This window comes from Sturnus vulgaris, chromosome 23, assembly GCF_052056855.1.
Source record: "Sturnus vulgaris isolate bStuVul1 chromosome 23, bStuVul1.hap1, whole genome shotgun sequence".
In the NCBI taxonomy this organism is placed as follows: Eukaryota; Metazoa; Chordata; class Aves; order Passeriformes; family Sturnidae; genus Sturnus; species Sturnus vulgaris.
The window spans coordinates 9,131,902-9,155,878 of NC_142265.1; the positions used below are offsets into that span (position 1 = coordinate 9,131,902).

Genomic DNA, 23,977 nt, shown 5'->3' on the forward strand with positions numbered 1-23,977 from the left:
TTAGATCATCAGTTGTATTCTGAAAGAAATCTATTTTAATGATATGTGTACGTTTGCACGAAGTTATAGTTAAATATAGCTTGCGGCTGGGCTCTTTAATGACTAGGGGTATTTTTGGTTTTAATTCAATATTTTATGCTTGTGGTGTGTAGTGTGCTGATTTATTTTTTAATGTTATTTACTACGTGCGCTTTTGTTTTTGAGTGAAGGTAACTTTCTGGATGGTTTTGTATTTGAGGCAGAATGAATTGAAGTAGGTTTTTAAAACTGATTTTTCATATGTACGATGGGGAGTTTAGTAGGGGCAGCTCTGATGGTGGGGGCTTGGTTGTTAATTTTATCAGACGGCTTTTGTTAGATACAGCTTTTAATTCTGGAAAGTTTTTTTTTCTAATGTCGTGCTTTGAAGGTGGTTTTCGAGGATGTATGGTATAGCTTTATTTTGTTTGTAGATGGTGTATGATAAGGGCTATGGTCTATTTATCTAATGCCATGTTTTTTCATTCAGGTGTTGATAAGGGAGTTCTTGAATGGCGTTTTGTGTTGTTTTTGTTTTTGGTGGGGCGTTGTTTTTAAAGGATACCTTGATAAGGTTTGCCGATGGCGTTCTAGCCTGTAGCATAAGGCATAGGGTAGTTTTTGAATTATTTTGTGGTGGCTTTGATTCTTGCCAGTATGTAGTGTTTGTTTGAGGTAATGCTGTGTAGCTAATTTCTGTTTTCTTATTAATATTAGAATTGGAGTGTTGTAGTATATGGGCTGTTATTATATCCTAGGGGTTCTATTTCTTTGGTTGGATTGTTTTCTAGTTATGGATAATTTTTCTCAAAAAACCATTTTCAGAATTTCAGGCGTGACACAAAAGAACACTCAGATTGCTGGAAGGGAAACGTGTGCCCAGATTGTCTCGAAGCAGTGCTGCTGTCGGTTCTCGTTCAGTTGTGTCTTCTGAAAATGAGACTGTTGTATTCATTGCGCTGTGCTAAACACTTGTCATTCTCCCAATGCCAGGAAACAGATGAAGCTTGAAGAAAGAGGAAGGAATTTGGAAGCGTACAAACAAGCTGAGAAGAGGTTCAGAGATCAGGGTGCTCACTGGCAGCAGGGGCTGGGGTTAGGGCTGAGCAGGAGCAAAGCCGGAGCACATCAACCTCACCTCGTGTTTTCTCGGGGGCTTTATGGCCCTGGCAAGAGAGAGATGTTCACTGATGAGTCCCAGGCCGAGCCGTGAGCACAGCATGTTGTGTTGGAGCTGGGGGTTTTTTTTGAGACGTTCAGCAGCCACACTCTCTAGTCAAGAGTCCTGAGGTTTGTTGCTGCTCCACTTTCATCCTCATATCCAGCTTCCAGCCCTTTTCTTCTCTCTGTCCAGTGTGTCTTTTGTGTTCCTTTCTTGTCCTGTGTGCTCCCCATCCCATTCCCGTTCCCTACGGAGGGGGAGGGTGTGGAGACTGGGGGCTCCGACGTGGTTTGGGGCACCCCAAGGTCCCTGGGAAAGGGAGCCGGGCTGCGCTGGAGGAGCAGGTGAGTCGGGCATGGGGGGGGGGGGGGGTCATGCTGGGTGCCAGAACATTGACAGGGAGGGGTGGGTGTAGAATGCATGAAAAACAGAACCATAAAAAATAGCTAAATATAGTCTAAAAGGAATGTTTAAATGCTTTTTATTTGGGTAGAGGCACGGTTTTTATAGCTAATATAAAAATAAAATATAAAGAATAGAAATAGATTGGTATACATGTAAAATATAATGAAATATAAGTAGCAAATATCTATGAAAAATCTAGTGTATAACAGAAATAATGCAAATATAAGAATATGTATAAATATAAAATAGAGCTATGAGAATGGGAATAAGAATGGGGTAAAACATCAGTGAGAAATGGAAAAAAACCACATGAAAAATGGTGGGAAAATCAGTGAGAAATGGAGAAAAATCAGTGAAAAACGGGGGGGGAATCTTTGAAAAATGGGGAAAAAAATCAGTGAGAAATGGGGGAAAAAAAATCCATGAAAAATGGGGGAATAAATCAGTGAGAAACGGGGAAAAGTGGGGGAAAAAATAATTGAGAAATGGGGAAAAAATCAGTGAGAAATGGGGGAAAAAATCCGTGACGAATGGCGGGAAAAGTCATTAAGAAATGGGGGAAAAATCAGTGAGAAACAGGGAAAAAAATCAATGAGAAATGGGGGAAAATTTGGGACAAAATCAGCGAGAAATGGGGGAAAAATCAGTGGTAAATGGGGGAAAAGTCGATGAAAAATGGGGGAATATTCAGTGAGAAATGGGGGGGGGGGGGGGAAATCAGTGAGAAATGGGGAAAAAATCCATGGAAAACAGGGAAACAATCCATGGGCAATGGCGGGAACAGAGCGAGCTGTTGTCGCTCGTGCTGTGGTGGCCGATGCTGTGGGGAAAAAATAAGTGAAAAATGGGGGCAATAATCAGTGATAAATGGGGAGAAAATCAGTGATTAATGGGCGGAAAAATGCATGAAAAATGGAAGGAAAAATTCAGAGAGAAATGGGGGCAAATATCAGTGATAAATGGGGAAAAAAATCAGTGATTAATGGGGGGAAAAATGAATGGAAAATGGGGGGAAAATTCAGAGAGAAATGGGGGCAAAAATCAGTGAGCAATGGGGGGGAAAATCGGGAAATATCCATGGAAAAATGGGGGGAAAAAATCAGTGAGAAATGGGGGAAAAAATCAGTGAGAAATGGGGAAAATATGGGAAAAAATCCACGAAAATTGCGGGAAAAAATGCATGAAAAATTGGGGAAAAATCAGTAAGAAATGGGGGAAAAAATCCATGAAAAATGGCGGGAAAAATCAGATCGGCGATCGATAGCTAATGCGTGCCTATGGATTAGATCGGCGATCGATTGATCACGACTACCGATCGATTATATCGGCGATCGATTGCTAATGCCTGCCGATCGATTAGATCGGCGATCGATTGATCGCGCCTGCCGATCGATTAGATCGGCGATCGATTGCTAATGCCTGCCGATCGATTAGATCGGCGATCGATTGATCGCGCCTGCCGATCGATTAGATCGGCGATCGATTGATCGCGCCTGCCGATCGATTAGATCGGCGCTCGATTGCTAATGCCTGCCGATCGATTAGATCGGCGATCGATTGCTAATGCCTGCCGATCGATTAGATCGGCGATCGATTGCTAATGCCTGCCGATCGATTCGATCGGCGATCGATTGCCAATGCCTGCCGATCGATTAGATCGGCGATCGATTGATCGCGCCTGCCGATCGATTAGATCGGCGATCGATTGCTAATGCCTGCCGATCGATTAGATCGGCGATCGATTGCTAATGCCTGCCGATCGATTCGATCGGCGATCGATTGCTAATGCCTGCGGATCGATTAGATCGGCGATCGATTGATCGCGCCTGCCGATCGATTAGATCGGCGATCGATTGCCAATGCCTGCCGATCGATTAGATCGGCGATCGATTGCTCATGCCAGCCGATCGATTGCTAATGCACACTATTTGCACACTCCTTGCACACCCTTTGCACTCATACAGAGGCAGGAGGTTTCTCAGTTCTGGTCGGGGTTTTTTGGGGCGTTCATTCCGGGGGATTTCCTCAAGGATTGGGACACGCCTTGATTCCATCCCTTGCCTGTCTCCCAAGCGCCACCCTGTGGGCAGAGCGCGGTACTGCGCGCCTGCCTCTCCCAAGATGGCGGCTCGGGTGTCGCGCCCCCGACCTTCTAACTCTGGCTGCAAAAGGAGGGTGGCACAGCAAGGAGCCCGCTCGCTCTAGTGGGATGCCTGCGCACGACGCCGACACCGATCCCACGGGTGCGATTTTCGGCGGCGTTTCCAATCGTGCGGACATCTCCTTCAGCCCGCTTCGGCCCGGGGAAGAGGGGCGGGGCCGCCAGCGATGGTGCCGGCGCAGCCCGGGCAGGCTCGGGGCGGAGCCGGGGCTTGGCGAGGCGGGGCACGGAGGTCCCGGGGACGGGACCGGGCGGGGCCGGGGCGGTGCTTTAGGGGCGGTCCCCAGTGGTCCCAGGCGGCACCGGGGGCGGGGCCGGGTGATCCCGGAGCGGTACCGAGCTGTGCTGGGGACGGTGCTGCAGGGGCGGTGCCGGGCCCGCCTCAGGGTGATTGAATGCCCAGAAATCGCCTCCTCTGCCCCGTGCTCACACTGAGCTGCGGGCTGCAGCGTGCTGTCGGAGCTCCGCACACAGCACGGATTTGGGCTTCCCCTCCTCTCAAACCCTCTCCCCCTTCTTCCTCCTCCTCATCTTCCCCTTTTTCCTCTCCCTCCGCCTCGCCCCCCTCCCCGGGCCCCTGACTCCCCCCGGGATCCCCTCCTCCGGAGGCGGCCCTTCCGAACCGACCCCCCCTCCAAGCCCCGGAGCTCGAGACCATTAAGGTAAGCTTTGGAATTGAAATATCAGGATATTCACTGGCCTGAAATTTCAGGATTGTACGATTTTTTCTTGAAGCAGTTGCCTTTGCTGCAGGATTGTGTGGTCACCAGTCTCCTTTCCTGTGACTCTTGTTGAAATTTGCTGTCAGATAACCGGCTAGTAACGAAATATTTGACAGAAATCAATGCTGTGAACGGACTTCACTGCAGCAGTTGATGAAAGAGCAAAGAAAATGTCTGTCGTGTTTACGCACCCCCCCGAGGCTGAATGAATTCTGATACTGTAATAAATCAGTGCAGTTGGTGCCTGCAAAGGTCTTGACATTGATCAAGAAGATATTACTTTGGATTTTTACTTTTTATCAGCGTTTCTTTAATCTGTGCTTCAGCACTCTAGCCTTTCATAAGTCTTCTCCGGTTTCCTCTGGCCCTGCAGAGTAGTCCTCTCTGTTATTGTCTGATCCCAGCTTTGATGCAAGGAGGACTTTTTGTCTTGAAAATTAGCATCCCCCTCCGCATATTTAAATTAGTTATTTGACTTTTGAGAAAAAGCTGGTCAGCTCGAAGTCCACCAGACACCAGAGGCTGCTGTTTTTAGCACCTTATTCAAAGAGGACATCCTTTAGTTACCTAAGGAGGGGTAGAGATTTACCCCTAGGAATAAGGAATAAATGCAAGCAGACTGTCCTGCCAAGAAAAAAATCCAGTTACAGTGACTGAATTCGGGTTTAGTTGCCCTTGATCCTTGCAAGGGATTAAAGGCAGGTTCACTTGGTCTCCCAGCAATGAATGTCTCAACCGAAAGCTGCTCAAAATGTGCCGTTTTTCTGATGGTTTTGGATTCTTTTGCCAGGTGGGAACATGGACTGCTTGACTTGTTCCTGTGTCCACTTTCCACTTCAGTCCTTTGCATTTTCTCTGAAGGGAAAGCAGGAACAGGGAAGTTGGGGCAGTTCCGTCAGCAGAAAGGCTGCTAAGAATAGATGGTAAGGACTTACTTTTCTGCACAGTGCCATGTAACTGAAGGCTCGTTTTTGGATTTCACATTCTGTTCCTGCCCGGTTTTGTGAGAGCTGCAGGTGCATTTCTGTTTCCAGACCCTGCCAAAAATAGTCGCTTATATTATAATGAATCCTTTTTCCTTCATGTTTTCTTGCTTGAAATGAATTCCCCTGTCAGACTGATGTGAGCAGCAGTTATTTTTAGAGCTGCTGGTGTTGTACACGGAGTAACTGTAGAACAAATGAGTTGTGATGGCTTCCTTGTATTTGATGTGTGGAGAGGAGCAAAGGCACAGATTCATCCTGTGTAATTGCAGTCGTCCAACGTAGGTGCCAGGGTCGGGAAGCTGGGCAAGGTTTCCTCTCTTGCTGGGCCTTAGGGGGAGGGAGCTGAACCATGGTGTCACTCGGATTCCTTCCTCTTCTCCCTCCTCCTTTCTTGCTTGTAGAGCTGGAGCTCGGGGTCACCGAGTTTGGGTGCTCGCAGTCAGAGCCTGAATTTGGAGAGCAGGAAAGCGGGGGGAAGTTTCTAGGCACGTCAAAGCCTGTCTCTAGGGTGTGGGACTTGTTGGTCTTCCTCACCACCCCCAGCAACTTGCACTTCTCTCTGGACCTTGCTGTGGTCACAGCCCACTGCTCATTTATGTGACTGTTCATCCGTCTGCCTGATTGCTTTAAGTACAAGTAGCCTGATTCAGGTTTAATTTAGCAATGATTTTCCTCTGTTTCATCGGTAGTTTTCTAAAACTCCCCTACAGGCTATTTTGAAGGTGCTTTTTTTTTTTTTAACTGCCTGTGATGATAGAAAGCTGTACGGCCCTCTGAAAGCAGTATAACCTGCTTTCCAGAAATTACAGAAGTAGGATTTTTATTGTCCACTATGCAGCTGAAGTCCCCCTAGTGAGCCTCTTGTGAACTGAGGGTGAGGAGAGCGGCAGATACGACTCCTCATCAACCTGCTCTTCTTTTCGTTCCTAAAAGAAGGAAGCATGAAGGTAACTATAGAAAAAGATCTGCATCCCTCGGGGTTTTGTATTTTAGGTGTTTTGAGGTTTATTTACACACCTTCTCCTTTGTTTCCTGGACAGGTTTTACGTGACAGTGGAGCGTTTGAGTACACGTGGAAGGAGCTTTCAATTTGGCTGGAGCACTTGGATAATACAAAAGAAGACCAGAAGGAAGCAGTGATTCAGTTTTTGGAAAAGGTAACGGTGTTCAAATCAGCTGGATAAAAAAATGCAAAGAATAGTGTTAGTGGAAACTGGAGGTCTTGTTGCTATTGTTGAGAAACCTGTCAAAGACCAGCGAATGAATTCTGAGAAAAGCCTTGTTTGGGATTCTTTATACGGAGGTGGCATCCTTCTTGTGTTCAGTGGGAGGGCAGCCAAATGATTTGTAGGAAAATGAAATCCAAAAAGATCAGCTGTTATTACAGCATTGTCGGTGTAAGGGTAGAGTGGTGTAGGTGTGGGTAGCTTTGATCTCCTCTTTAGGTGCCAACATTATCAGAGCTCAGTAGATGGTGGTCCTTGACAAGGAAAGGTGACACTTGCTGTTTACTCTTCAGGATGTTGAATGCCCAGTGCTTTGCCTCCACTGTGGTCTGCCCAGGTACTCGGTGTGTGGTCGCAGTCTAGGTGCCAAGTTGTGGTGGGTTTTTGTTTTTCCATCAGTGTGGCCTGTAGAGCAGGAACTGTAGACAGAATCCTGCAGAAGTGCTATGGAAGTTGTCCTCATAAAAGCTGCCCAGCTTTCAGCACGTGGTCGTTCTCAGTACCGTGTGGTTCCCCTGCACTTGCCAGCCAGCAGGTGCACTTACCTTTCTCCCCACCTTTGCTGACAGATCCTGCTGAAGCTGGTGACCAACCCCTGTCCCTACACTGACAAGGCAGCAGACCTGGTTCAGGCAGCCAGCACGCTCCAGGTGGCTCTGTTTAAACAGGACTCTGATAACATCAGCATCCCCGTCTCTCACATTGATGGTATGTGGTAACCTGTCAACATCCCAACTCCATGACTTGGGGATACACTTTCTAGCCCTAATCAGCAAACTGGGGATGGATAACTCTGGCAATCCTGTTAAGTAAGGGCCCTCCAGGATTCAGCTCTCCACGTGTTCTTGGTATCAGAAGTCGAAGTGGAATTGCCAAGTTGCCGCTTTACCTCTGAAAGTAATTTCTGCCGTGGCTGTGCCACTTGAACGGTATTTGAAATCTCTCTTCATGCTCTTGCAGCAGCGTTTTTGAACTCAAATGGAAATCTAGCCCTTCTGCCTGGGACTGTTGACAGAGTCATGGAATCCCAGAGTGGTTTGGCCGGCAAGGCTCCTTAAATCTCATCCAGTTCCAGCCCTGCCATGAACAGGGACACCTTTCAGTAGCCCGGGCTGCTCCAAGCCCCAGTGTCCTGCCTGGCTTTGGACACATCCAGGGATCCAGGAGCAGCCGCAGCTGCTCCGTGCTGGACAGCAGCATTGAAAGGCAGAGTGAAGGTTCAGCTGTAATTTAGGGGTTGCACTTAACGTTGTATTGTGTGACAAATGTGGCTTTCATCCTTTTTTTAAATTTTTTTTTTTTTAATTAAAAAGAATTAAAAAGATGCCTTGTATTCCTGGAGTGTTGCATTCTACGTCTGTTGTTTTTCCTGTTAGTCTGGATTCTTGCTTTGATGTTTTTCTTCACTTATTAGATGTCCTGGATATGGTGGATGTCCTGCTCGAGGACAGTGATGGCTTTGATGAAGAAGTTGGGTTCTCTTTAAATGAAGACGTGATCATTTCCCTTCAGTGCTGTTGTCCCTGCTGCATTAGAAGCCAGGAATGAACAAGTCCACGTGGGCCTGGATGCTGATCCCTCTTGCTGGTCCATGACAGCATGTGACAGGTGAGATTTCCAGGTGTCTGATTTAGCAGGAAACTGGTTTGTTCCTTCTTGTGAGGAGGCTCATTGGCTTTGCATGGGCAAAGCCACTCCACGTTTTCCATCTAGGAACAGAGCTGGGGAGCTGTTTTAAAACAGAGTCCCAGAGGTAAACAGCTTGGCTCGGTATTTCTGTGTGGGAATAGAAGAATATCTGTGTCTTCTGATTTTTCTCTCGTCTTTCTTCCACAGGTGTTTTTGTATTCCTGACTTGGGTTTCCATCGGGGACACGTGGCTTGGAGCTCAGGAGCCGGATCTGTTCCTTGCCCACGGCAGATTGGTCTGCACTAGTGCAGGTGAGGAATTACAGGACGGCTTGGGAACTCGGAAACAAGGAGAAGCAAGTCTTATGTGTCTTTGCAAAAAGATTTGGCTACCACAGGGCATTAATTCAGGGAGTTAAGACTTCATCTTTAACGTTCTGTGCTCTGCCAGCATCACTGCGAGCCCTGAAAGCCTCCTGAGCTGTTCTCATACAGACCTATCTTGTTTGGTCAAAAAAAAAATCTTAGTTTAGTTTCGTCCAAGAAAAGTTACTACTCTGTGCGAGCTCATGGGGAAGCTTTTATTCGGCATCTCTCAGTGGGACATTGAAAGTCCAACTTCCCATTTCTTGCACAGTCTGAGAGGCAGTATTACTTTCTATCATTTTTATCACAGGCATTTTAAACTTTTTGAGGAACCGGCAGGACTGTTTGTGCGGAGGCGTGCGGTTCACAGCCATCCTCTGTCCAACGTAGGATGGGAAAAAAAGGCTGGAGAGCTTCCTACAAGGGGCTGTAAGTGCAAATGACCAGGAGCCCGGGGTTTAGTCATGATGATTTAGTATTTCTTAAAAGACTCTGATTGATTTCATGATGCCAAAACCAGTATGGATAGAAGACTGAAGTCGGGAATCACGATGGTCTCCTTGGGTTTAAAAAGCTTTAATGGTGTTTCAAGACATTTGTATGAGACCTGGTTTGTTTTTTCTTACCCTTTTATTCAATCAAAAAAAAAAAAAAAAAAAAAAAGCCTTGATCCATCACTGCTGCTGTGATGTGTGACAAATGCCTGTCCTCCCTCCACGTGGAACAGGTGAGAGGTGGAACTGAAGCCCAAAGAGTTTTCTGCCCACTGATAATATGTGAGTCATATTGGGAATTCTCTGCAGAATGGCAACAGTTGTTCTTGAATTTGGCCATGAGGGGAGTGGAACATGGCAGCCCGGGTCTGAGAAGGTGCAGTGCCAGAAGGAGAAGCTTTGAAATGTAAATCAGGATTGATTCAGGTGACTCGCGACCGCGTGCTGTGCCCAGGTCCTTAGTAGAAATACTGTGCAGGGAAAAGCCAGAGCTGCCTGTGCTATGAGCTGAATTTTTTATTGGGGGGGGGGGGGGGGGGGCGGTGTGTGAAATAAGAATGAGGTGCAAATGAGGGAATTGCTTGTGTGTGTGAATATTCTTGTCCTAAAGGAGCGCTGCCCGGTGCTCCTCCCTTCCTGTGCCCCTCTCCTGGTGAGCCTCTGTCCTGCTGGCCGTGCCTCTCTGTCTCCGTGCCTGTGCTGCTCCTTGCCCGTCTTTGCCCGCCCCGCACGGGCTGTGCTCGCTTCCTCTCTGGCTCCTGGGTTCCCTCTTTGTCATGGTACCCCTCAGTCCTTGCTGTGTGTTTGGCACTCTCTGTCTTTTCTCCGTCCTTCTCTGTGCCTCTGTGGTGCTCCCTGTGCCGTTGTTTCCCGTGGGATCCTTGTGTCCCGGTCACTGTCTGTCCTAGGGTGATGTTATGGTGTTTCTATCTCCAATCATGTGTCCTGATTATGTTTGGTATTATGTCCTGTGCTTCCAGGACTGACTCTGAGAGTGAAGCTTTGTTTTGTCTTGTTATCAGCCGGCTCACCTCCCCCATGGTCTATGTTTAGGAGAGGTTTTAGGAGAGGTTTTAGCTCGGTTTGCTTGCTTGCTTGCTTGCCTGCTTGCTTGCTTGCTTGCTTGCTTGCCTGCTTGCTTGCCTGCTTGCTCGCTTCTGCCTCTTTTTCTTTCCTTCGCTTTGCCCTTGCTTTTTTCTTATTAGTTAGTTCAGCTAGGCAGTCCAACTTTTTCCCTGGACTGTTTTCTCTTCCACCCCGTCCCCTCCCTCTCCTGGATACCATCTGAACCTGTTCCGGACGGGGACCTGGGAAACCCCAAGAAACACCGGGAGTCTACACTCTGTCACCTGCAGCAGCCATTCCCAAGCGCCAGAGACTGATAACTGGGCGACCACTCGCCAGAGAGACTGAACTCGTCATCCCTTCAGAACGGTGAAAGAGTTTTTTGTCAGCTGGTGTTGTCTTTTTTCCCTGTGCTGGGGAGTGTCTTGCTTGTTAAATAAAGAGGTTTTTTTCTCCCACTCTTCTCCGAGGAAATTCTTCCCGAACCCGGTGGGGTGGGGGGGAGGAGTCGTGGGGTTTGCTGTCTGGGGGCTCCTTCTGGAGGTTTTCCCCCAAATTTGCCCAAAACCAGGACACTGTCCCTGTTCATTTTTAATCCCTCCCTCTTGTGCTGCCCATCCAGCATGCCAGGGGTTTCTTTTCGTTTTTTGGTTATTTTTCGTTTTCATTTTTCTTCTTCTTTTTTTTTGGTGGGGGTTCCATTTCATCGTGCACCTTGATGTTGATTTTCTTCCCGTGTCCTCTCTGCTGCCCCTCCTCCTTTCTGCCCCTTGTCCCCTGTGTCTGCAGGGCTGGGGAGGAACTTCAGCCCTTGTGGGGGTTGCCCTCCCTTTTCTGGTGTCAGCAGAGTCACTTTCTGTGGGATGGACACATGGGAGGGGTTGCAGTCAAGTGCCCTGCTGCTGTCCAGGGCAGTTGGAGTCGTTCTGTGCCTTCTTTGGGGTGAGGAAAAAAGGCTGAGGGGGGCTCCGACGTGGTTTGGGGCACCCCAAGGTCCCTGGGAGAGGGAGCCGGGCTGCGCTGGAGGAGCAGGTGAGTCGGGCATGGGGGGGGTCATGGTGGGTGCCAGAACATTGAGAGGGAGGGGTGGGTGTAGAATGCATGAAAAACAGAACCTTAAAAAACAGCTAAATATAGTCTAAAAGGAATGTTTTATTGGTTTGTGTTTGGATAGAGGTAGGGTTTTTTTATAGATACTGTAAATATAAAAGATAAAGAATAAAAATATATAAGCAAATATAAGAAACCAATATATAAATATATTACATTACATTATATTTTGTTATGAAAATAGAAATATATAAATATTTAGACTTTAAAAGGAATGTTTTATTGTTTTTTATTTGGTTAGAGGAGGGTTTTTAATAAATAATATAAATAATATTGGCAAAAATATACAAATATGCAAAAATAGATACTGACATAAAATTATTATAACTATATATGCATATATATATGTAAGTATAAATCTATAGAAATAAATATAAATATAAAATACATGTATGTAGTATGTAATATAAATAATTTATCGATTTTAATATGTTATATTAAATAGTATGTTATAATAGAATGTAAATAGCATCTAGTATATTAATATACTAGTAAAAACTACATTAAATAGTATATAAATATAGAATACACAATATAGACATATAAATCTACAGATATAAATATGAAAACTAAATAGAAAAATATATTCAAATAGAATTTAAAATAATGGAGTTTTTTGTTTCTATTTGGTTAGAGGCAGAGCTTTTAAATAAATAATATTAAAAACTATGAACCTACAAATATAGATGGATATAGATAAAATAGAAATAACATTAGTAATATAAATCTATGTATATAATGAATAATAAAATAATATTGTATATATGATAAATAGAATAGCAATTAAATTGAATATATGAAATATGTCTAGATTATGACTATAAATTAAATATTAAAAAATAGATGATTTCTATATATAAAAGGGTTTTTTTTTCATTTGGTCAGAGGCAGGGCATTTTTAGTTTGGGTCGGGGTTTTTTTGGGGCGTTCATTGAGAGGATTTTATGACGGGTGGGGACTCTGGTGCTTGGAACTCTCTCCCTTCTCTGTCTGTCCCTGACAGGGCGGCAGTGCCGGGCTGAGTTGGGCGGCAGTGCTGCCGCCGTGTGGACACAGGCGGGTACTGCACCGTGCCCCTCTCAGGATGGCGGAAGGGCCCGCGGGCCGGGACCCAGCCCTGCGGCAGCGCTCAAGATGGCGGCCTCTCTAGGACCCCGGCGGATAGGCGTCTACGTAAAACGCCTGCCCGCGCCCGCCGGCGCCCTCACGCCCGCGGCACCGCGGACCGCGCGGCCGTTGTCGGCACGCTCTGAAACGTCCGGGAAAATTGTCGGCGAGCGGATCGGCGTCGGCGATGTAATCAGGCATCTTATGCCTACACACCGGGGTCCTGATTTTTTCCCGCCCTTTCTGCCGCCATTTTGGGAAGGTCAGGCGGGGTGCCGCCCGAGGCGCCATTTTGAGAGTGCGGACACACTCAAGATGGCGGCCACTCTAGGACCCCGGCGGATAGGCGTTTACATAAAACGCCTGCCCGCGCCCGCCGCGCCTTCACGCCCGCGGCACCGCGGACCGCGCGGCCGTTGTCGGCACGCTCTGAAACGTCCGGGAAAATTGGCGACGAGCGGATCGGCGTCGGCGATGTAATCAGGCATCTTATGCCTACACACCGGGGTCCTGATTTTTTCCCGCCCTTTCTGCCGCCATTTTGGGAAGGTCAGGCGGGGTGCCGCCCGAGGCGCCATTTTGAGAGTGCGGACACACTCAAGATGGCGGCCTCTCTAGGACCCCGGCGGATAGGCGTCTACGTAAAACGCCTGCCCGCGCCCGCCGCGCCCTCACGCCCGCGGCACCGCGGACCGCGCGGCCGTTGTCGGCACGCTCTGATACGTCCGGGAAAATTGTCGGCGAGCGGATCGGCGTCGGCGATGTAATCAGGCATCTTATGCCTACACACCGGGGTCCTGATTTTTTCCCGCCCTTTCTGCCGCCATTTTGGGAAGGTCAGGCGGGGTGCCGCCCGAGCCGCCATTTTGAGAGTGCGGACACTCTCAAGATGGCGGCCTCTCTAGGACCCCGGCGGATAGGCGTTTACATAAAACGCCTGCCCGCGCCCGCCGGCGCCCTCACGCCCGCGGCACCGCGGACCGCGCGGCCGTTGTCGGCACGCTCTGAAACGTCCGGGAAAATTGTCGGCGAGCGGATCGGCGTCGGCGATGTAATCAGGCATCTTATGCCTACACACCGGGGTCCTGATTTTTTCCCGCCCTTTCTGCCGCCATTTTGGGAAGGTCAGGCGGGGTGCCGCCCGAGGCGCCATTTTGAGAGTCCCGACACGCTCAAGATGGCGGCCTCTCTAGGACCCCGGCGGATAGGCGTCTACATAAAACGCCTGCCCGCGTTCGCCGGCATAAAAATAAATATGCATAAATATAAACATGCACAAACGTTAACCTGCATAGATATAAACATAAACATAAACATAATCATAAACATAATCATAAACATGCAAAACAATAATAATAAATATAAATATAAACATAATTAGAAATAGAAATACAAACATTAATAAAATCAGTGAGAAATGGGGTAAAATCAGTGAGAAATGGGGGGGAAAACCCATGAAAAATGATGGAAAAATCAGAGAGAAATGGGGGAAAAATCGGTGAGGAATGGGGAAAAAGATCAACGAAAAATTGGGAAAAATCAGTCAGAAGTGGGGGATAAAAATCAGTGAGAAATGGGGAAAAAAATCAGTGATTAATGGGCGGGAAAATGCATGAAAAATGGGGGGAATAATTCCGAGAGAAATGGGGGCAAATATCAGTGACAAATGGGGGGGAAAATCAGGAAATATCCATGAAAATTGGGGGAAACATCCATGAAAAATGGCGGAAAAAATCAGTGAGAAATGGGGAAAAATGGGGAAAAAGGAGTGATAAACGGGGGAAAAAAATCAGTGAGAAATGGGGAAAAATGGGGAAAAAATCCACGAAAAATGGGGGGAAAAATCCATGAAAAATCAACGGAAAAATCAGTGAGAAATGGGGAAAACATCATGGTGAAATGGGGAAAAAATCAGAGAGAAATGGGGAAAAATCATTGAAAAATGGGGGATAAAAATCAGTGAGAAATGGGGGGGAAATGGGGAAAAACATCAGTGAGAAATGGGGAAAAAAATCTTTGATAAATTGGGGCAAAAATCATTGAGAAATGGGGAAAAAAATCAGTGAGAAATGGGGAAAATTTGGGAAAAATCCACGAAAATTGCGGGAAAAAATGCTTGAAAAATTGGGGAAAAAAATCCGAGAGAAAATCCCCGGGAATCCCCGGGAAAATCCCCCCGGAATCCCCGAGAAAATCCCCCGGAATTCCCCGGGAAAATCCCCCTGAATTCCCCGAGAAACTCATCCCGGAATCCCCGTGATAATCCGTCCGCTATCCCCGAGAAAATCCCCCAGGAATCCCCCAGAAAATCTCCCCGAAATCCCCGGGATAATCTCCCCGGAATCCCCGAGAAAATCCGCCCCGAATCCCCTGGAAGATTCCCCCGGAATCCCCGAGAAAATCCCCCCAGATTCCCCGGAAAATCCCCCCGGAATACTCTGCAATATCCCCCCGGAATCCCCTGGATAATCCCCCCGGAATCCCCGAGAAAATCCCCCCGGAATTCCCCGGGAAAATCCCCCCGGAATTCCCCGGGAAAATCCCCCGGGAATCCCCGAGAAAATCCCCCCGGAATCCCCGAGAAAATCCCCCCGGAATTCCTCGGGAAAATCGCCCCGGAATACTCGGGAAAATCCCCCCGGAATCCCCGGGGAAATCCCCACGGAATCCCCGAGAAAACCCCCCCGAAATACTCGGGAAAATCCCCCCGGAATCCCCGAGAATATCCCCCCGGAATATTCGGGAAAATCCTCCCGGAATCCCCGAGAAAATCCACCCGGTATCTCCGGGAAAATCCTCCCGAAATCCTCGAGAAAATCCCCCCGGAATCCACGTGAAAATCCCCCCGGAATACTCGGCAAAATCCCCCCGGAATCCCCGAGAAAATCCCCCCGGATTCCCCGGGAAAATCGCCCCGGAAAACCCGAGAAATTCTTCCAGGAATTCCCTGGGAAAATCCCTCCGGAATCCCCATGAAAATCCCCCGGAATCCCCGCGAATATCCCCCCGGAATCCCCGGGAAAATCCCCATGAATTCCCCGGGAAAATAATCTCGGAATCCCCGAGGAAATCTCCCCGGAATCACCGAGATAATGGCCCCGGAATACCCGAGAACATCCCCCGGAATTGCCCGAGAAAATCATCCCGTAATCCCCGAGGAAATCCCCCCGGAACACTCGGGAAAATCCCCCCGGAATTCCTCGTAAAATCACCCCGGATACCCCGGGAAAATCCCTCCGGAATCCCCCGAAAAATTCCCCCCGGAATACTCGGGAAAATCCCCCCGGAATCCCCTGGAAAAACCCCCCGGAATCCCCTGGATAATCCCCCCGGAATCCCCGAGAAAATCCCCCCGGATTCCCCTGAAAATCCCTCGGAATTCCCCGGGGAAATCCTCCCGGAATCCACGAGAAAATCCGCCCGGAATTCCCGGGAAAATCCTCCAGAAATCCCCGAGAAAATCCCCCGGAGTCCCCGGGAAAATCAACCCGGAGTCCGATGGAAAATCCCCCCGGAATCCCCGAGAAAATCCCCCGGAATTCCCCTGGAAAATTCCCCCGGACTCCCCGAGAAATTCCTCCCGGAATCCCCGGGAAAATCCCCCCGGAATCCAGGCGAAAATCCCCCAGAAATCCCCGTGAAAGCCCCCCCGGAATCCCCAAGAAAATCTCCCCGGAATCCCCGAGAAAATTCGCCCGTAATACTCGGGAAAATATGCCCGGAATCCCCTGGAAAATCCCCCCGGAATCCCCTGGAAAATCCCCCCGGAATCCCCGACAAAATCCCCCCGGAATCCCCGGAAAATGCCCCCCGAATCCCCGGGATACTCACCCCGAGATCCCCGGGAAAATCCCCTGGAATTACCAGGGAAAATCCCCCCGCAATCCCAGGGAAAATCCCCCCAGAATCCCCGCGAAAATCGGCCCCGAATCCCCTGGAAAATTCCCCCGGAATCCCCGGAAAATCCCCCAGGAATCCCCGGGAAAATCCCCCAGGTATCCCCGAGAAAATCCCCCTGGAATCCCCTGGATAATCCCCATGGAATCCCTTGGAAAATCCCCCAGGAATCCCCGAGAAAATATGCCCGGAATCCCCTGGAAAATCCCCCTGGAATCGCGGGGAAAATCCCCCCGGATTTCCCGGGAAAAATCCCCCCGGAATCCCCGATAAAATCTCCCCGGAATCCCTGAGAAAATCCCCCCGGAATCCGCGAGAAAATATGCCCAGAATCCCCGATAAAATCCCCCCGGAATCCCCGGGAATATCCCCCAGGAATCGCCGATAAAATCCCCCCGGAATCCCCCAGAAAATCCCCCCGGAATTCCGCGGGAAAATCCCCCCGGAATCCCCGAGAAAAACCTCCCGGAATCCCCGCGAAAATAGCCCCAGACTCCCCGGCATAATCCCCACGAAATCCCCTGGAAAATCCCCCCGGAATTCCCGGGAAAATCCCCCCGGAATCCCCGAGAAAATCCCCCGGAATTCCTCGTAAAATCCCCCTGGAATCCCCGGGAAAATCCCTCCGGACTCCCCGAAAAAATCCCCCGGAATACTCGGGAAAATCCCCCGGGAATCCCCGAGAAAATCCCCATGGAATTTCCCGGGAAAATCACCCCGGAATCCCCGAGAAAATTCTCCCGAAATACTCGGCAAAATCCCCCAGGAATCCACGGAAAATTCCCCGGAATCCAGGAGAAAATACCCCGGAATCCCCATGAAAATCCCCCCGGAATCTCCGAGAGAATCCCCCGGTATCCCCGCGAATATCCCCCCGGAATCCCCGGGAAAATCCCCATGACTTCCCCGGGAAAATAATCTCGGAATCCCCGAGAAAATCTCCCCGGAATCACCGAGATAATGGCCCCGGAATACCCGAGAACATCCCCCGGAATTGCTCGAGAAAATCATCCCGTAATCCCCGAGGAAATCCCCCCGGAACACTCGGGAAAATCCCCCCGGAATTCCTCGTAAAATCACCCCGGATACCCCGGGAAAATCCCTCCGGAATCCCCCGAAAAAATCCCCCCGGAATACTCGGGAAAATCCCCCCGGAATACTCCTGAAAATCCTCCCGGAATTCCCGAGAAAATCCCCCGGAATTCCCTGAGAAAATCGCCCCGGAATCCCAGTGAAAATCCCCCCGGAATCCCCGTGAAAATCCCCCCGGAATCCTCGGGAAAATCCCCCAGGAATCCCCTGGAAAATCCCCATGGAATCCCTTGGAAAATCCCCCAGGAATCCCCGAGAAAATATGCCCGGCATCCCCTGGAAAATCCCCCTGGAATCGCGGGGAAAATCCCCCCGGATTTCCCGGGAAAAATCCCCCCGGAATCCCCCAGAAAATCTCCCCGGAATCCGCGAGAAAATATGCCCAGAATCCCCGATAAAATCCCCCCGGAATCCCCGGGAATATCCCCCAGGAACCCCCGATAAAATCCCCCCGGAATCCCCCAGAAAATCCCCCCGGAATCCCCTGGAAAATCCCCCCGGAATTCCCGAGAAAATCCCCCCGGAATCCCCGGAAAATCCCCGCGGAATTCCGGTCCATTTCTGTAGGAGAATAGTTTGTAAGGATAGTGCAGAAGGCACTAGTTGCCAACGAGTTACAGCTGTACTGACTAGCAAGGAGTGGAAACAGCCTTGCCTGCCCAGTGAGGCTGGTTGTTATAAAAGCGTGGGTCAGCTGGCTGCCAGTTTCACTAAGCACAGCTCCAGCTGGAGGTGCAGAGCCTGCTGCAGTGTGGGCTGGAGCCTGCTGGCTGTGCTGCGAGGAGGAAGGGACACGTGGCCGTGCAAGGGATGGACAAGGTGAGAGGATGCTGTGTGTGGGACAGACAGGCTCAGGTGGCTGGGGAAGGGACAGGCTGGGGTTTAGCCAGTCGTACAGAGGAGAGGAGGAGTCGGGGCTGTGTGGAGCTGCCTGTGAGAAAAGGAGTCAGAGTTGCCTCAAAGAAATCTGTGGAGAGAAGGCATGAAAAGTGTGTAATGAAAGACTAATGTTGGTGCCTGTCATGTCTGTCTTGATATAATTGCTACACGTTTTCTCGGAATGCTTGAATTTAGACATAAAATGAAAACTTTATTATAAGAAAGGAATGCATTTCTCACCAAAGTGGTGTAGGGTGGGGGATCACAACTCACAGATGGCCTGGAAGCGGAACGGCCACAGGGGTTACTGTAACTGGGCCTCCAGTACCAAAGCCCCAGTGGGTTTAAAGGCTAGAGCTGGGCTGGGATTAGCACGGGCTATGCAGCTGGGCTCATGCACAGGTCTGTCAGCACTCCTACCCGAGGACAGTCCCTCACCTAGGGAGAGGTTCTAGGCCTGGAGATGAGGCTGAGTTTGGGAAGGGTGATGAGGACATGGTTAGGGAGGGATGTAAATGCATATCAAAAGACTTAATTTTGAGGGGTGGCAAGCATTAGCTATAAACCAGTAAGTATTTACAGCTAAAGGCTGGAGGTGGGGGCTGTCTGAGGAGGACAGGACTGTTTAAGGCTGAAGTTGGAAGAGAAACCTTGGTGAAGCTTTTGCGTTAGAAACGGCCTCACCTGCCAAATCAGATTTTTGTCTTCAGGATTGCATGAGTGAGGATGCCACAGCCAAGGAAAAGGTTCAGGTTTGGGAGGCAAAGGCGAGTTAGGCAGGGCTGCAGGGCTGGGGCTTGGCTGTTTCCATACTGCTCAGGGCAGCAAAGGGTAGCTGGCTCACTGGGCCTTGGATCTAGAACTCTTTCTGGAACAAGGTGGAGAGCTGAGGTTCATGCAAGGGGCCAGGAATTCTTTGTCTGACTGGAAAATGCCAGAGGGGCAGTGTGTGACTCGGATAGGATGATATGTTCGTCTGGCGAGAGTCACAAAAGAATATTTTGGTTTACTGATAACTGGGCAGCTCAGAAGTTACTACTTGACTTAGTTGCTGCTCCCATCTGTTGCACACATAAACAGAGCAAAGCAGACGAATTCTCTCGGAGCCTGAGGTCTTTGACTGGCCCTCCAAAAATGCTGCCCGCTAAAAAACAGACGTGGGGGAGGAAAGTTGTCAGATACAATAGAGCAAGAAAAGGACACGGGCTTCAAAGTGCCCTCCAGCAGACCACGGAAGTGACCTGTCTGGAAGTGAAACCAGCAGTCTGCTTCCCCAGCCTCCTGGAAGCCTCTAACAGCTACACAGGCAGTGAGGGGAGAGAACAATTCAACCTAAAAATAATTTTCAGTAGCGTTCTGCACTGCTGTTAAAAATACTGCAACCAGGGAATGTGGTGTGGTGATAACTATTAGGCCTGTAAGTCTGGTAACTGGGGCTTTTAGCTCAAACATCTCGGTATGGCTACTTTGAGCCTTGTAAAAGCTGCGTTAAGTCCAATTTCTTGGGTAGTTCTACTACCTCTAGCCTTGCTTTTCATCCCCTCAGTAACAAAGCAACTCCCTCTCGAGAATGTTATTTACTTTCCATATGATGTGCCTACCAATTTCTGGAATTGCAAATGTCTTTGGACACATGCGTAAATTTAAGTTTCAAGAAAGCTGTCAAGCTAAAACAAAGGCTTGCCATAATGCAGAAGAAAATGTTTTATGGAAGAACTGAGAGGTCCCTACCTGGGCATAGAATTTGCTATACTAAGGTGTGTTCCAAACGGATCTGCCATCTAAACAAGCAGAAAAATAGTTGGAATGTAGTGAGTTCAATTTAACTACTGCTAGAAATAGGAATTATTAGCAGAGCTTGGAGCATGATATCACTAGCAGCAGTAAGACGCTTTTAGCTTGCTTCTCATAAATTACTTGTAAAAAGCATTTGTACCTAGTGTGTAGCAATTAATATTTCCCCATTTTCTTCCCCCCCGCCCCCCAGTCTCAGGTACTCCTTTTATTTTACCCTTTTCTGTCTTGTAACATCACCTTCCTTTATTTTATTCTATCTTCTGTTCTCAGAACATCGCAGCATCCTCTGTCAATGTGAAAGCATTTGTTCATCCTGTCTTGGAATGGCTGTCAATGTTGCCCTCTTCTGGATCACTTTTTTTTTTTTTTTTTTTTTTTTTTTTTTTTTTTTTTTTTTTAACAATATGTTGCTAAATGTCAGGAAAATTAATCCACAAACACCAGCGGTTTATGTCCAAAAAGGAAACAGAGGAGTCCTTTTTGCTTTATTCGAATAAAGGGAGAGGCCATGGGACATTCCCCTGGGATCTCTCAAATTTTTGGAGGACGCAGCCTCCTTTTTATCCTATTTTCCCGGCCGCATTTCCCTCTCTCTTTTCCCATTGGCTGAGGTACTTGAGAGGCACAGACTTCCCGGAACGCCTGATACCTGAAATTCCCCTCTAATGTAGAACCCTCCCTTTTAATTTTTAATTCTTATAGAATTCATAGTTTCCCCCCGTTGCTTCTTTCATCTTTCGATATCCAATTTCATTTATCAGCAGCCCCGCAGTTTGTTTGTAAAGGCAAATATCTCTTTTCATTCATCAATCAGTGGAATCCATCCCATTGTTTCTTTTATCTCTCAGTGCTAGCCTTATCTACAGGCTGATCCACAGCTCATTTGTAAAGACAAATTCAACATTCCTCTCAGCTAATAAATGAGAAGTTAGCTGAAAAAAGTAAAAAGTGGATTTTTTTTCTGGTGTGTGTCGGACAATACAGTGGAGAGAATTTGCGGGAGGATGATCGAGGATATCCTATTATAATATCGTTCTCGGACATTTTACTATTTTAGATCATCAGTTGTATTCTGAAAGAAATCTATTTTAATGATATGTGTACGTTTGCACGAAGTTATAGTTAAATATAGCTTGCGGCTGGGCTCTTTAATGACTAGGGGTATTTTTGGTTTTAATTCAATATTTTATGCTTGTGGTGTGTAGTGTGCTGATTTATTTTTTAATGTTATTTACTACGTGCGCTTTTGTTTTTGAGTGAAGGTAACTTTCTGGATGGTTTTGTATTTGAGGCAGAATGAATTGAAGTAGGTTTTTAAAACTGATTTTTCATATGTACGATGGGGAGTTTAGTAGGGGCAGCTCTGATGGTGGGGGCTTGGTTGTTAATTTTATCAGACGGCTTTTGTTAGATACAGCTTTTAATTCTGGAAAGTTTTTTTTTCTAATGTCGTGCTTTGAAGGTGGTTTTCGAGGATGTATGGTATAGCTTTATTTTGTTTGTAGATGGTGTATGATAAGGGCTATGGTCTATTTATCTAATGCCATGTTTTTTCATTCAGGTGTTGATAAGGGAGTTCTTGAATGGCGTTTTGTGTTGTTTTTGTTTTTGGTGGGGCGTTGTTTTTAAAGGATACCTTGATAAGGTTTGCCGATGGCGTTCTAGCCTGTAGCATAAGGCATAGGGTAGTTTTTGAATTATTTTGTGGTGGCTTTGATTCTTGCCAGTATGTAGTGTTTGTTTGAGGTAATGCTGTGTAGCTAATTTCTGTTTTCTTATTAATATTAGAATTGGAGTGTTGTAGTATATGGGCTGTTATTATATCCTAGGGGTTCTATTTCTTTGGTTGGATTGTTTTCTAGTTATGGATAATTTTTCTCAAAAAACCATTTTCAGAATTTCAGGCGTGACACAAAAGAACACTCAGATTGCTGGAAGGGAAACGTGTGCCCAGATTGTCTCGAAGCAGTGCTGCTGTCGGTTCTCGTTCAGTTGTGTCTTCTGAAAATGAGACTGTTGTATTCATTGCGCTGTGCTAAACACTTGTCATTCTCCCAATGCCAGGAAACAGATGAAGCTTGAAGAAAGAGGAAGGAATTTGGAAGCGTACAAACAAGCTGAGAAGAGGTTCAGAGATCAGGGTGCTCACTGGCAGCAGGGGCTGGGGTTAGGGCTGAGCAGGAGCAAAGCCGGAGCACATCAACCTCACCTCGTGTTTTCTCGGGGGCTTTATGGCCCTGGCAAGAGAGAGATGTTCACTGATGAGTCCCAGGCCGAGCCGTGAGCACAGCATGTTGTGTTGGAGCTGGGGGTTTTTTTTGAGACGTTCAGCAGCCACACTCTCTAGTCAAGAGTCCTGAGGTTTGTTGCTGCTCCACTTTCATCCTCATATCCAGCTTCCAGCCCTTTTCTTCTCTCTGTCCAGTGTGTCTTTTGTGTTCCTTTCTTGTCCTGTGTGCTCCCCATCCCATTCCCGTTCCCTACGGAGGGGGAGGGTGTGGAGACTGGGGGCTCCGACGTGGTTTGGGGCACCCCAAGGTCCCTGGGAAAGGGAGCCGGGCTGCGCTGGAGGAGCAGGTGAGTCGGGCATGGGGGGGGGGGGGGTCATGCTGGGTGCCAGAACATTGACAGGGAGGGGTGGGTGTAGAATGCATGAAAAACAGAACCATAAAAAATAGCTAAATATAGTCTAAAAGGAATGTTTAAATGCTTTTTATTTGGGTAGAGGCACGGTTTTTATAGCTAATATAAAAATAAAATATAAAGAATAGAAATAGATTGGTATACATGTAAAATATAATGAAATATAAGTAGCAAATATCTATGAAAAATCTAGTGTATAACAGAAATAATGCAAATATAAGAATATGTATAAATATAAAATAGAGCTATGAGAATGGGAATAAGAATGGGGTAAAACATCAGTGAGAAATGGAAAAAAACCACATGAAAAATGGTGGGAAAATCAGTGAGAAATGGAGAAAAATCAGTGAAAAACGGGGGGGGAATCTTTGAAAAATGGGGAAAAAAATCAGTGAGAAATGGGGGAAAAAAAATCCATGAAAAATGGGGGAATAAATCAGTGAGAAACGGGGAAAAGTGGGGGAAAAAATAATTGAGAAATGGGGAAAAAATCAGTGAGAAATGGGGGAAAAAATCCGTGACGAATGGCGGGAAAAGTCATTAAGAAATGGGGGAAAAATCAGTGAGAAACAGGGAAAAAAATCAATGAGAAATGGGGGAAAATTTGGGACAAAATCAGCGAGAAATGGGGGAAAAATCAGTGGTAAATGGGGGAAAAGTCGATGAAAAATGGGGGAATATTCAGTGAGAAATGGGGGGGGGGGGAAATCAGTGAGAAATGGGGAAAAAATCCATGGAAAACAGGGAAACAATCCATGGGCAATGGCGGGAACAGAGCGAGCTGTTGTCGCTCGTGCTGTGGTGGCCGATGCTGTGGGGAAAAAATAAGTGAAAAATGGGGGCAATAATCAGTGATAAATGGGGAGAAAATCAGTGATTAATGGGCGGAAAAATGCATGAAAAATGGAAGGAAAAATTCAGAGAGAAATGGGGGCAAATATCAGTGATAAATGGGGAAAAAAATCAGTGATTAATGGGGGGAAAAATGAATGGAAAATGGGGGGAAAATTCAGAGAGAAATGGGGGCAAAAATCAGTGAGCAATGGGGGGGAAAATCGGGAAATATCCATGGAAAAATGGGGGGAAAAAATCAGTGAGAAATGGGGGAAAAAATCAGTGAGAAATGGGGGAAACATCATGGTGAAATGGGGAAAAAAAATCTTTGATAAATTGGGGAAACAAATCATTGAGAAATGGGGGAAAAAAATCAGTGAGAAA

General features: G+C 47.5%; 1 protein-coding gene across 2 annotated transcripts; it reads left to right on the forward strand.

Annotated features, from left to right (window-relative positions):
• Positions 1–4,021: 4,021 nt before the first annotated feature.
• LOC148221382 (nucleolar pre-ribosomal-associated protein 1-like) lies at positions 4,022–9,346 on the forward strand. Of its 2 annotated transcripts, XM_088178035.1 has the most exons (5): positions 4,078–4,408; positions 6,293–6,401; positions 6,495–6,611; positions 7,250–8,288; positions 8,517–9,346. In XM_088178035.1, the coding sequence occupies exons 2-4, from the start codon at positions 6,396–6,398 to the stop codon at positions 7,397–7,399; spliced, it is 273 nt and encodes a 90-aa protein (XP_088034161.1). In that variant the 5' UTR covers positions 4,078–4,408; positions 6,293–6,395; the 3' UTR covers positions 7,400–8,288; positions 8,517–9,346. The 2 variants fall into 2 exon arrangements, 1 of the variants encoding a protein (XP_088034161.1); XR_015808217.1 differs by lacking the exon at positions 6,293–6,401 and having other exon boundaries at positions 4,022–4,408.
• The last annotated feature ends 14,631 nt before the right edge of the window (positions 9,347–23,977 follow it).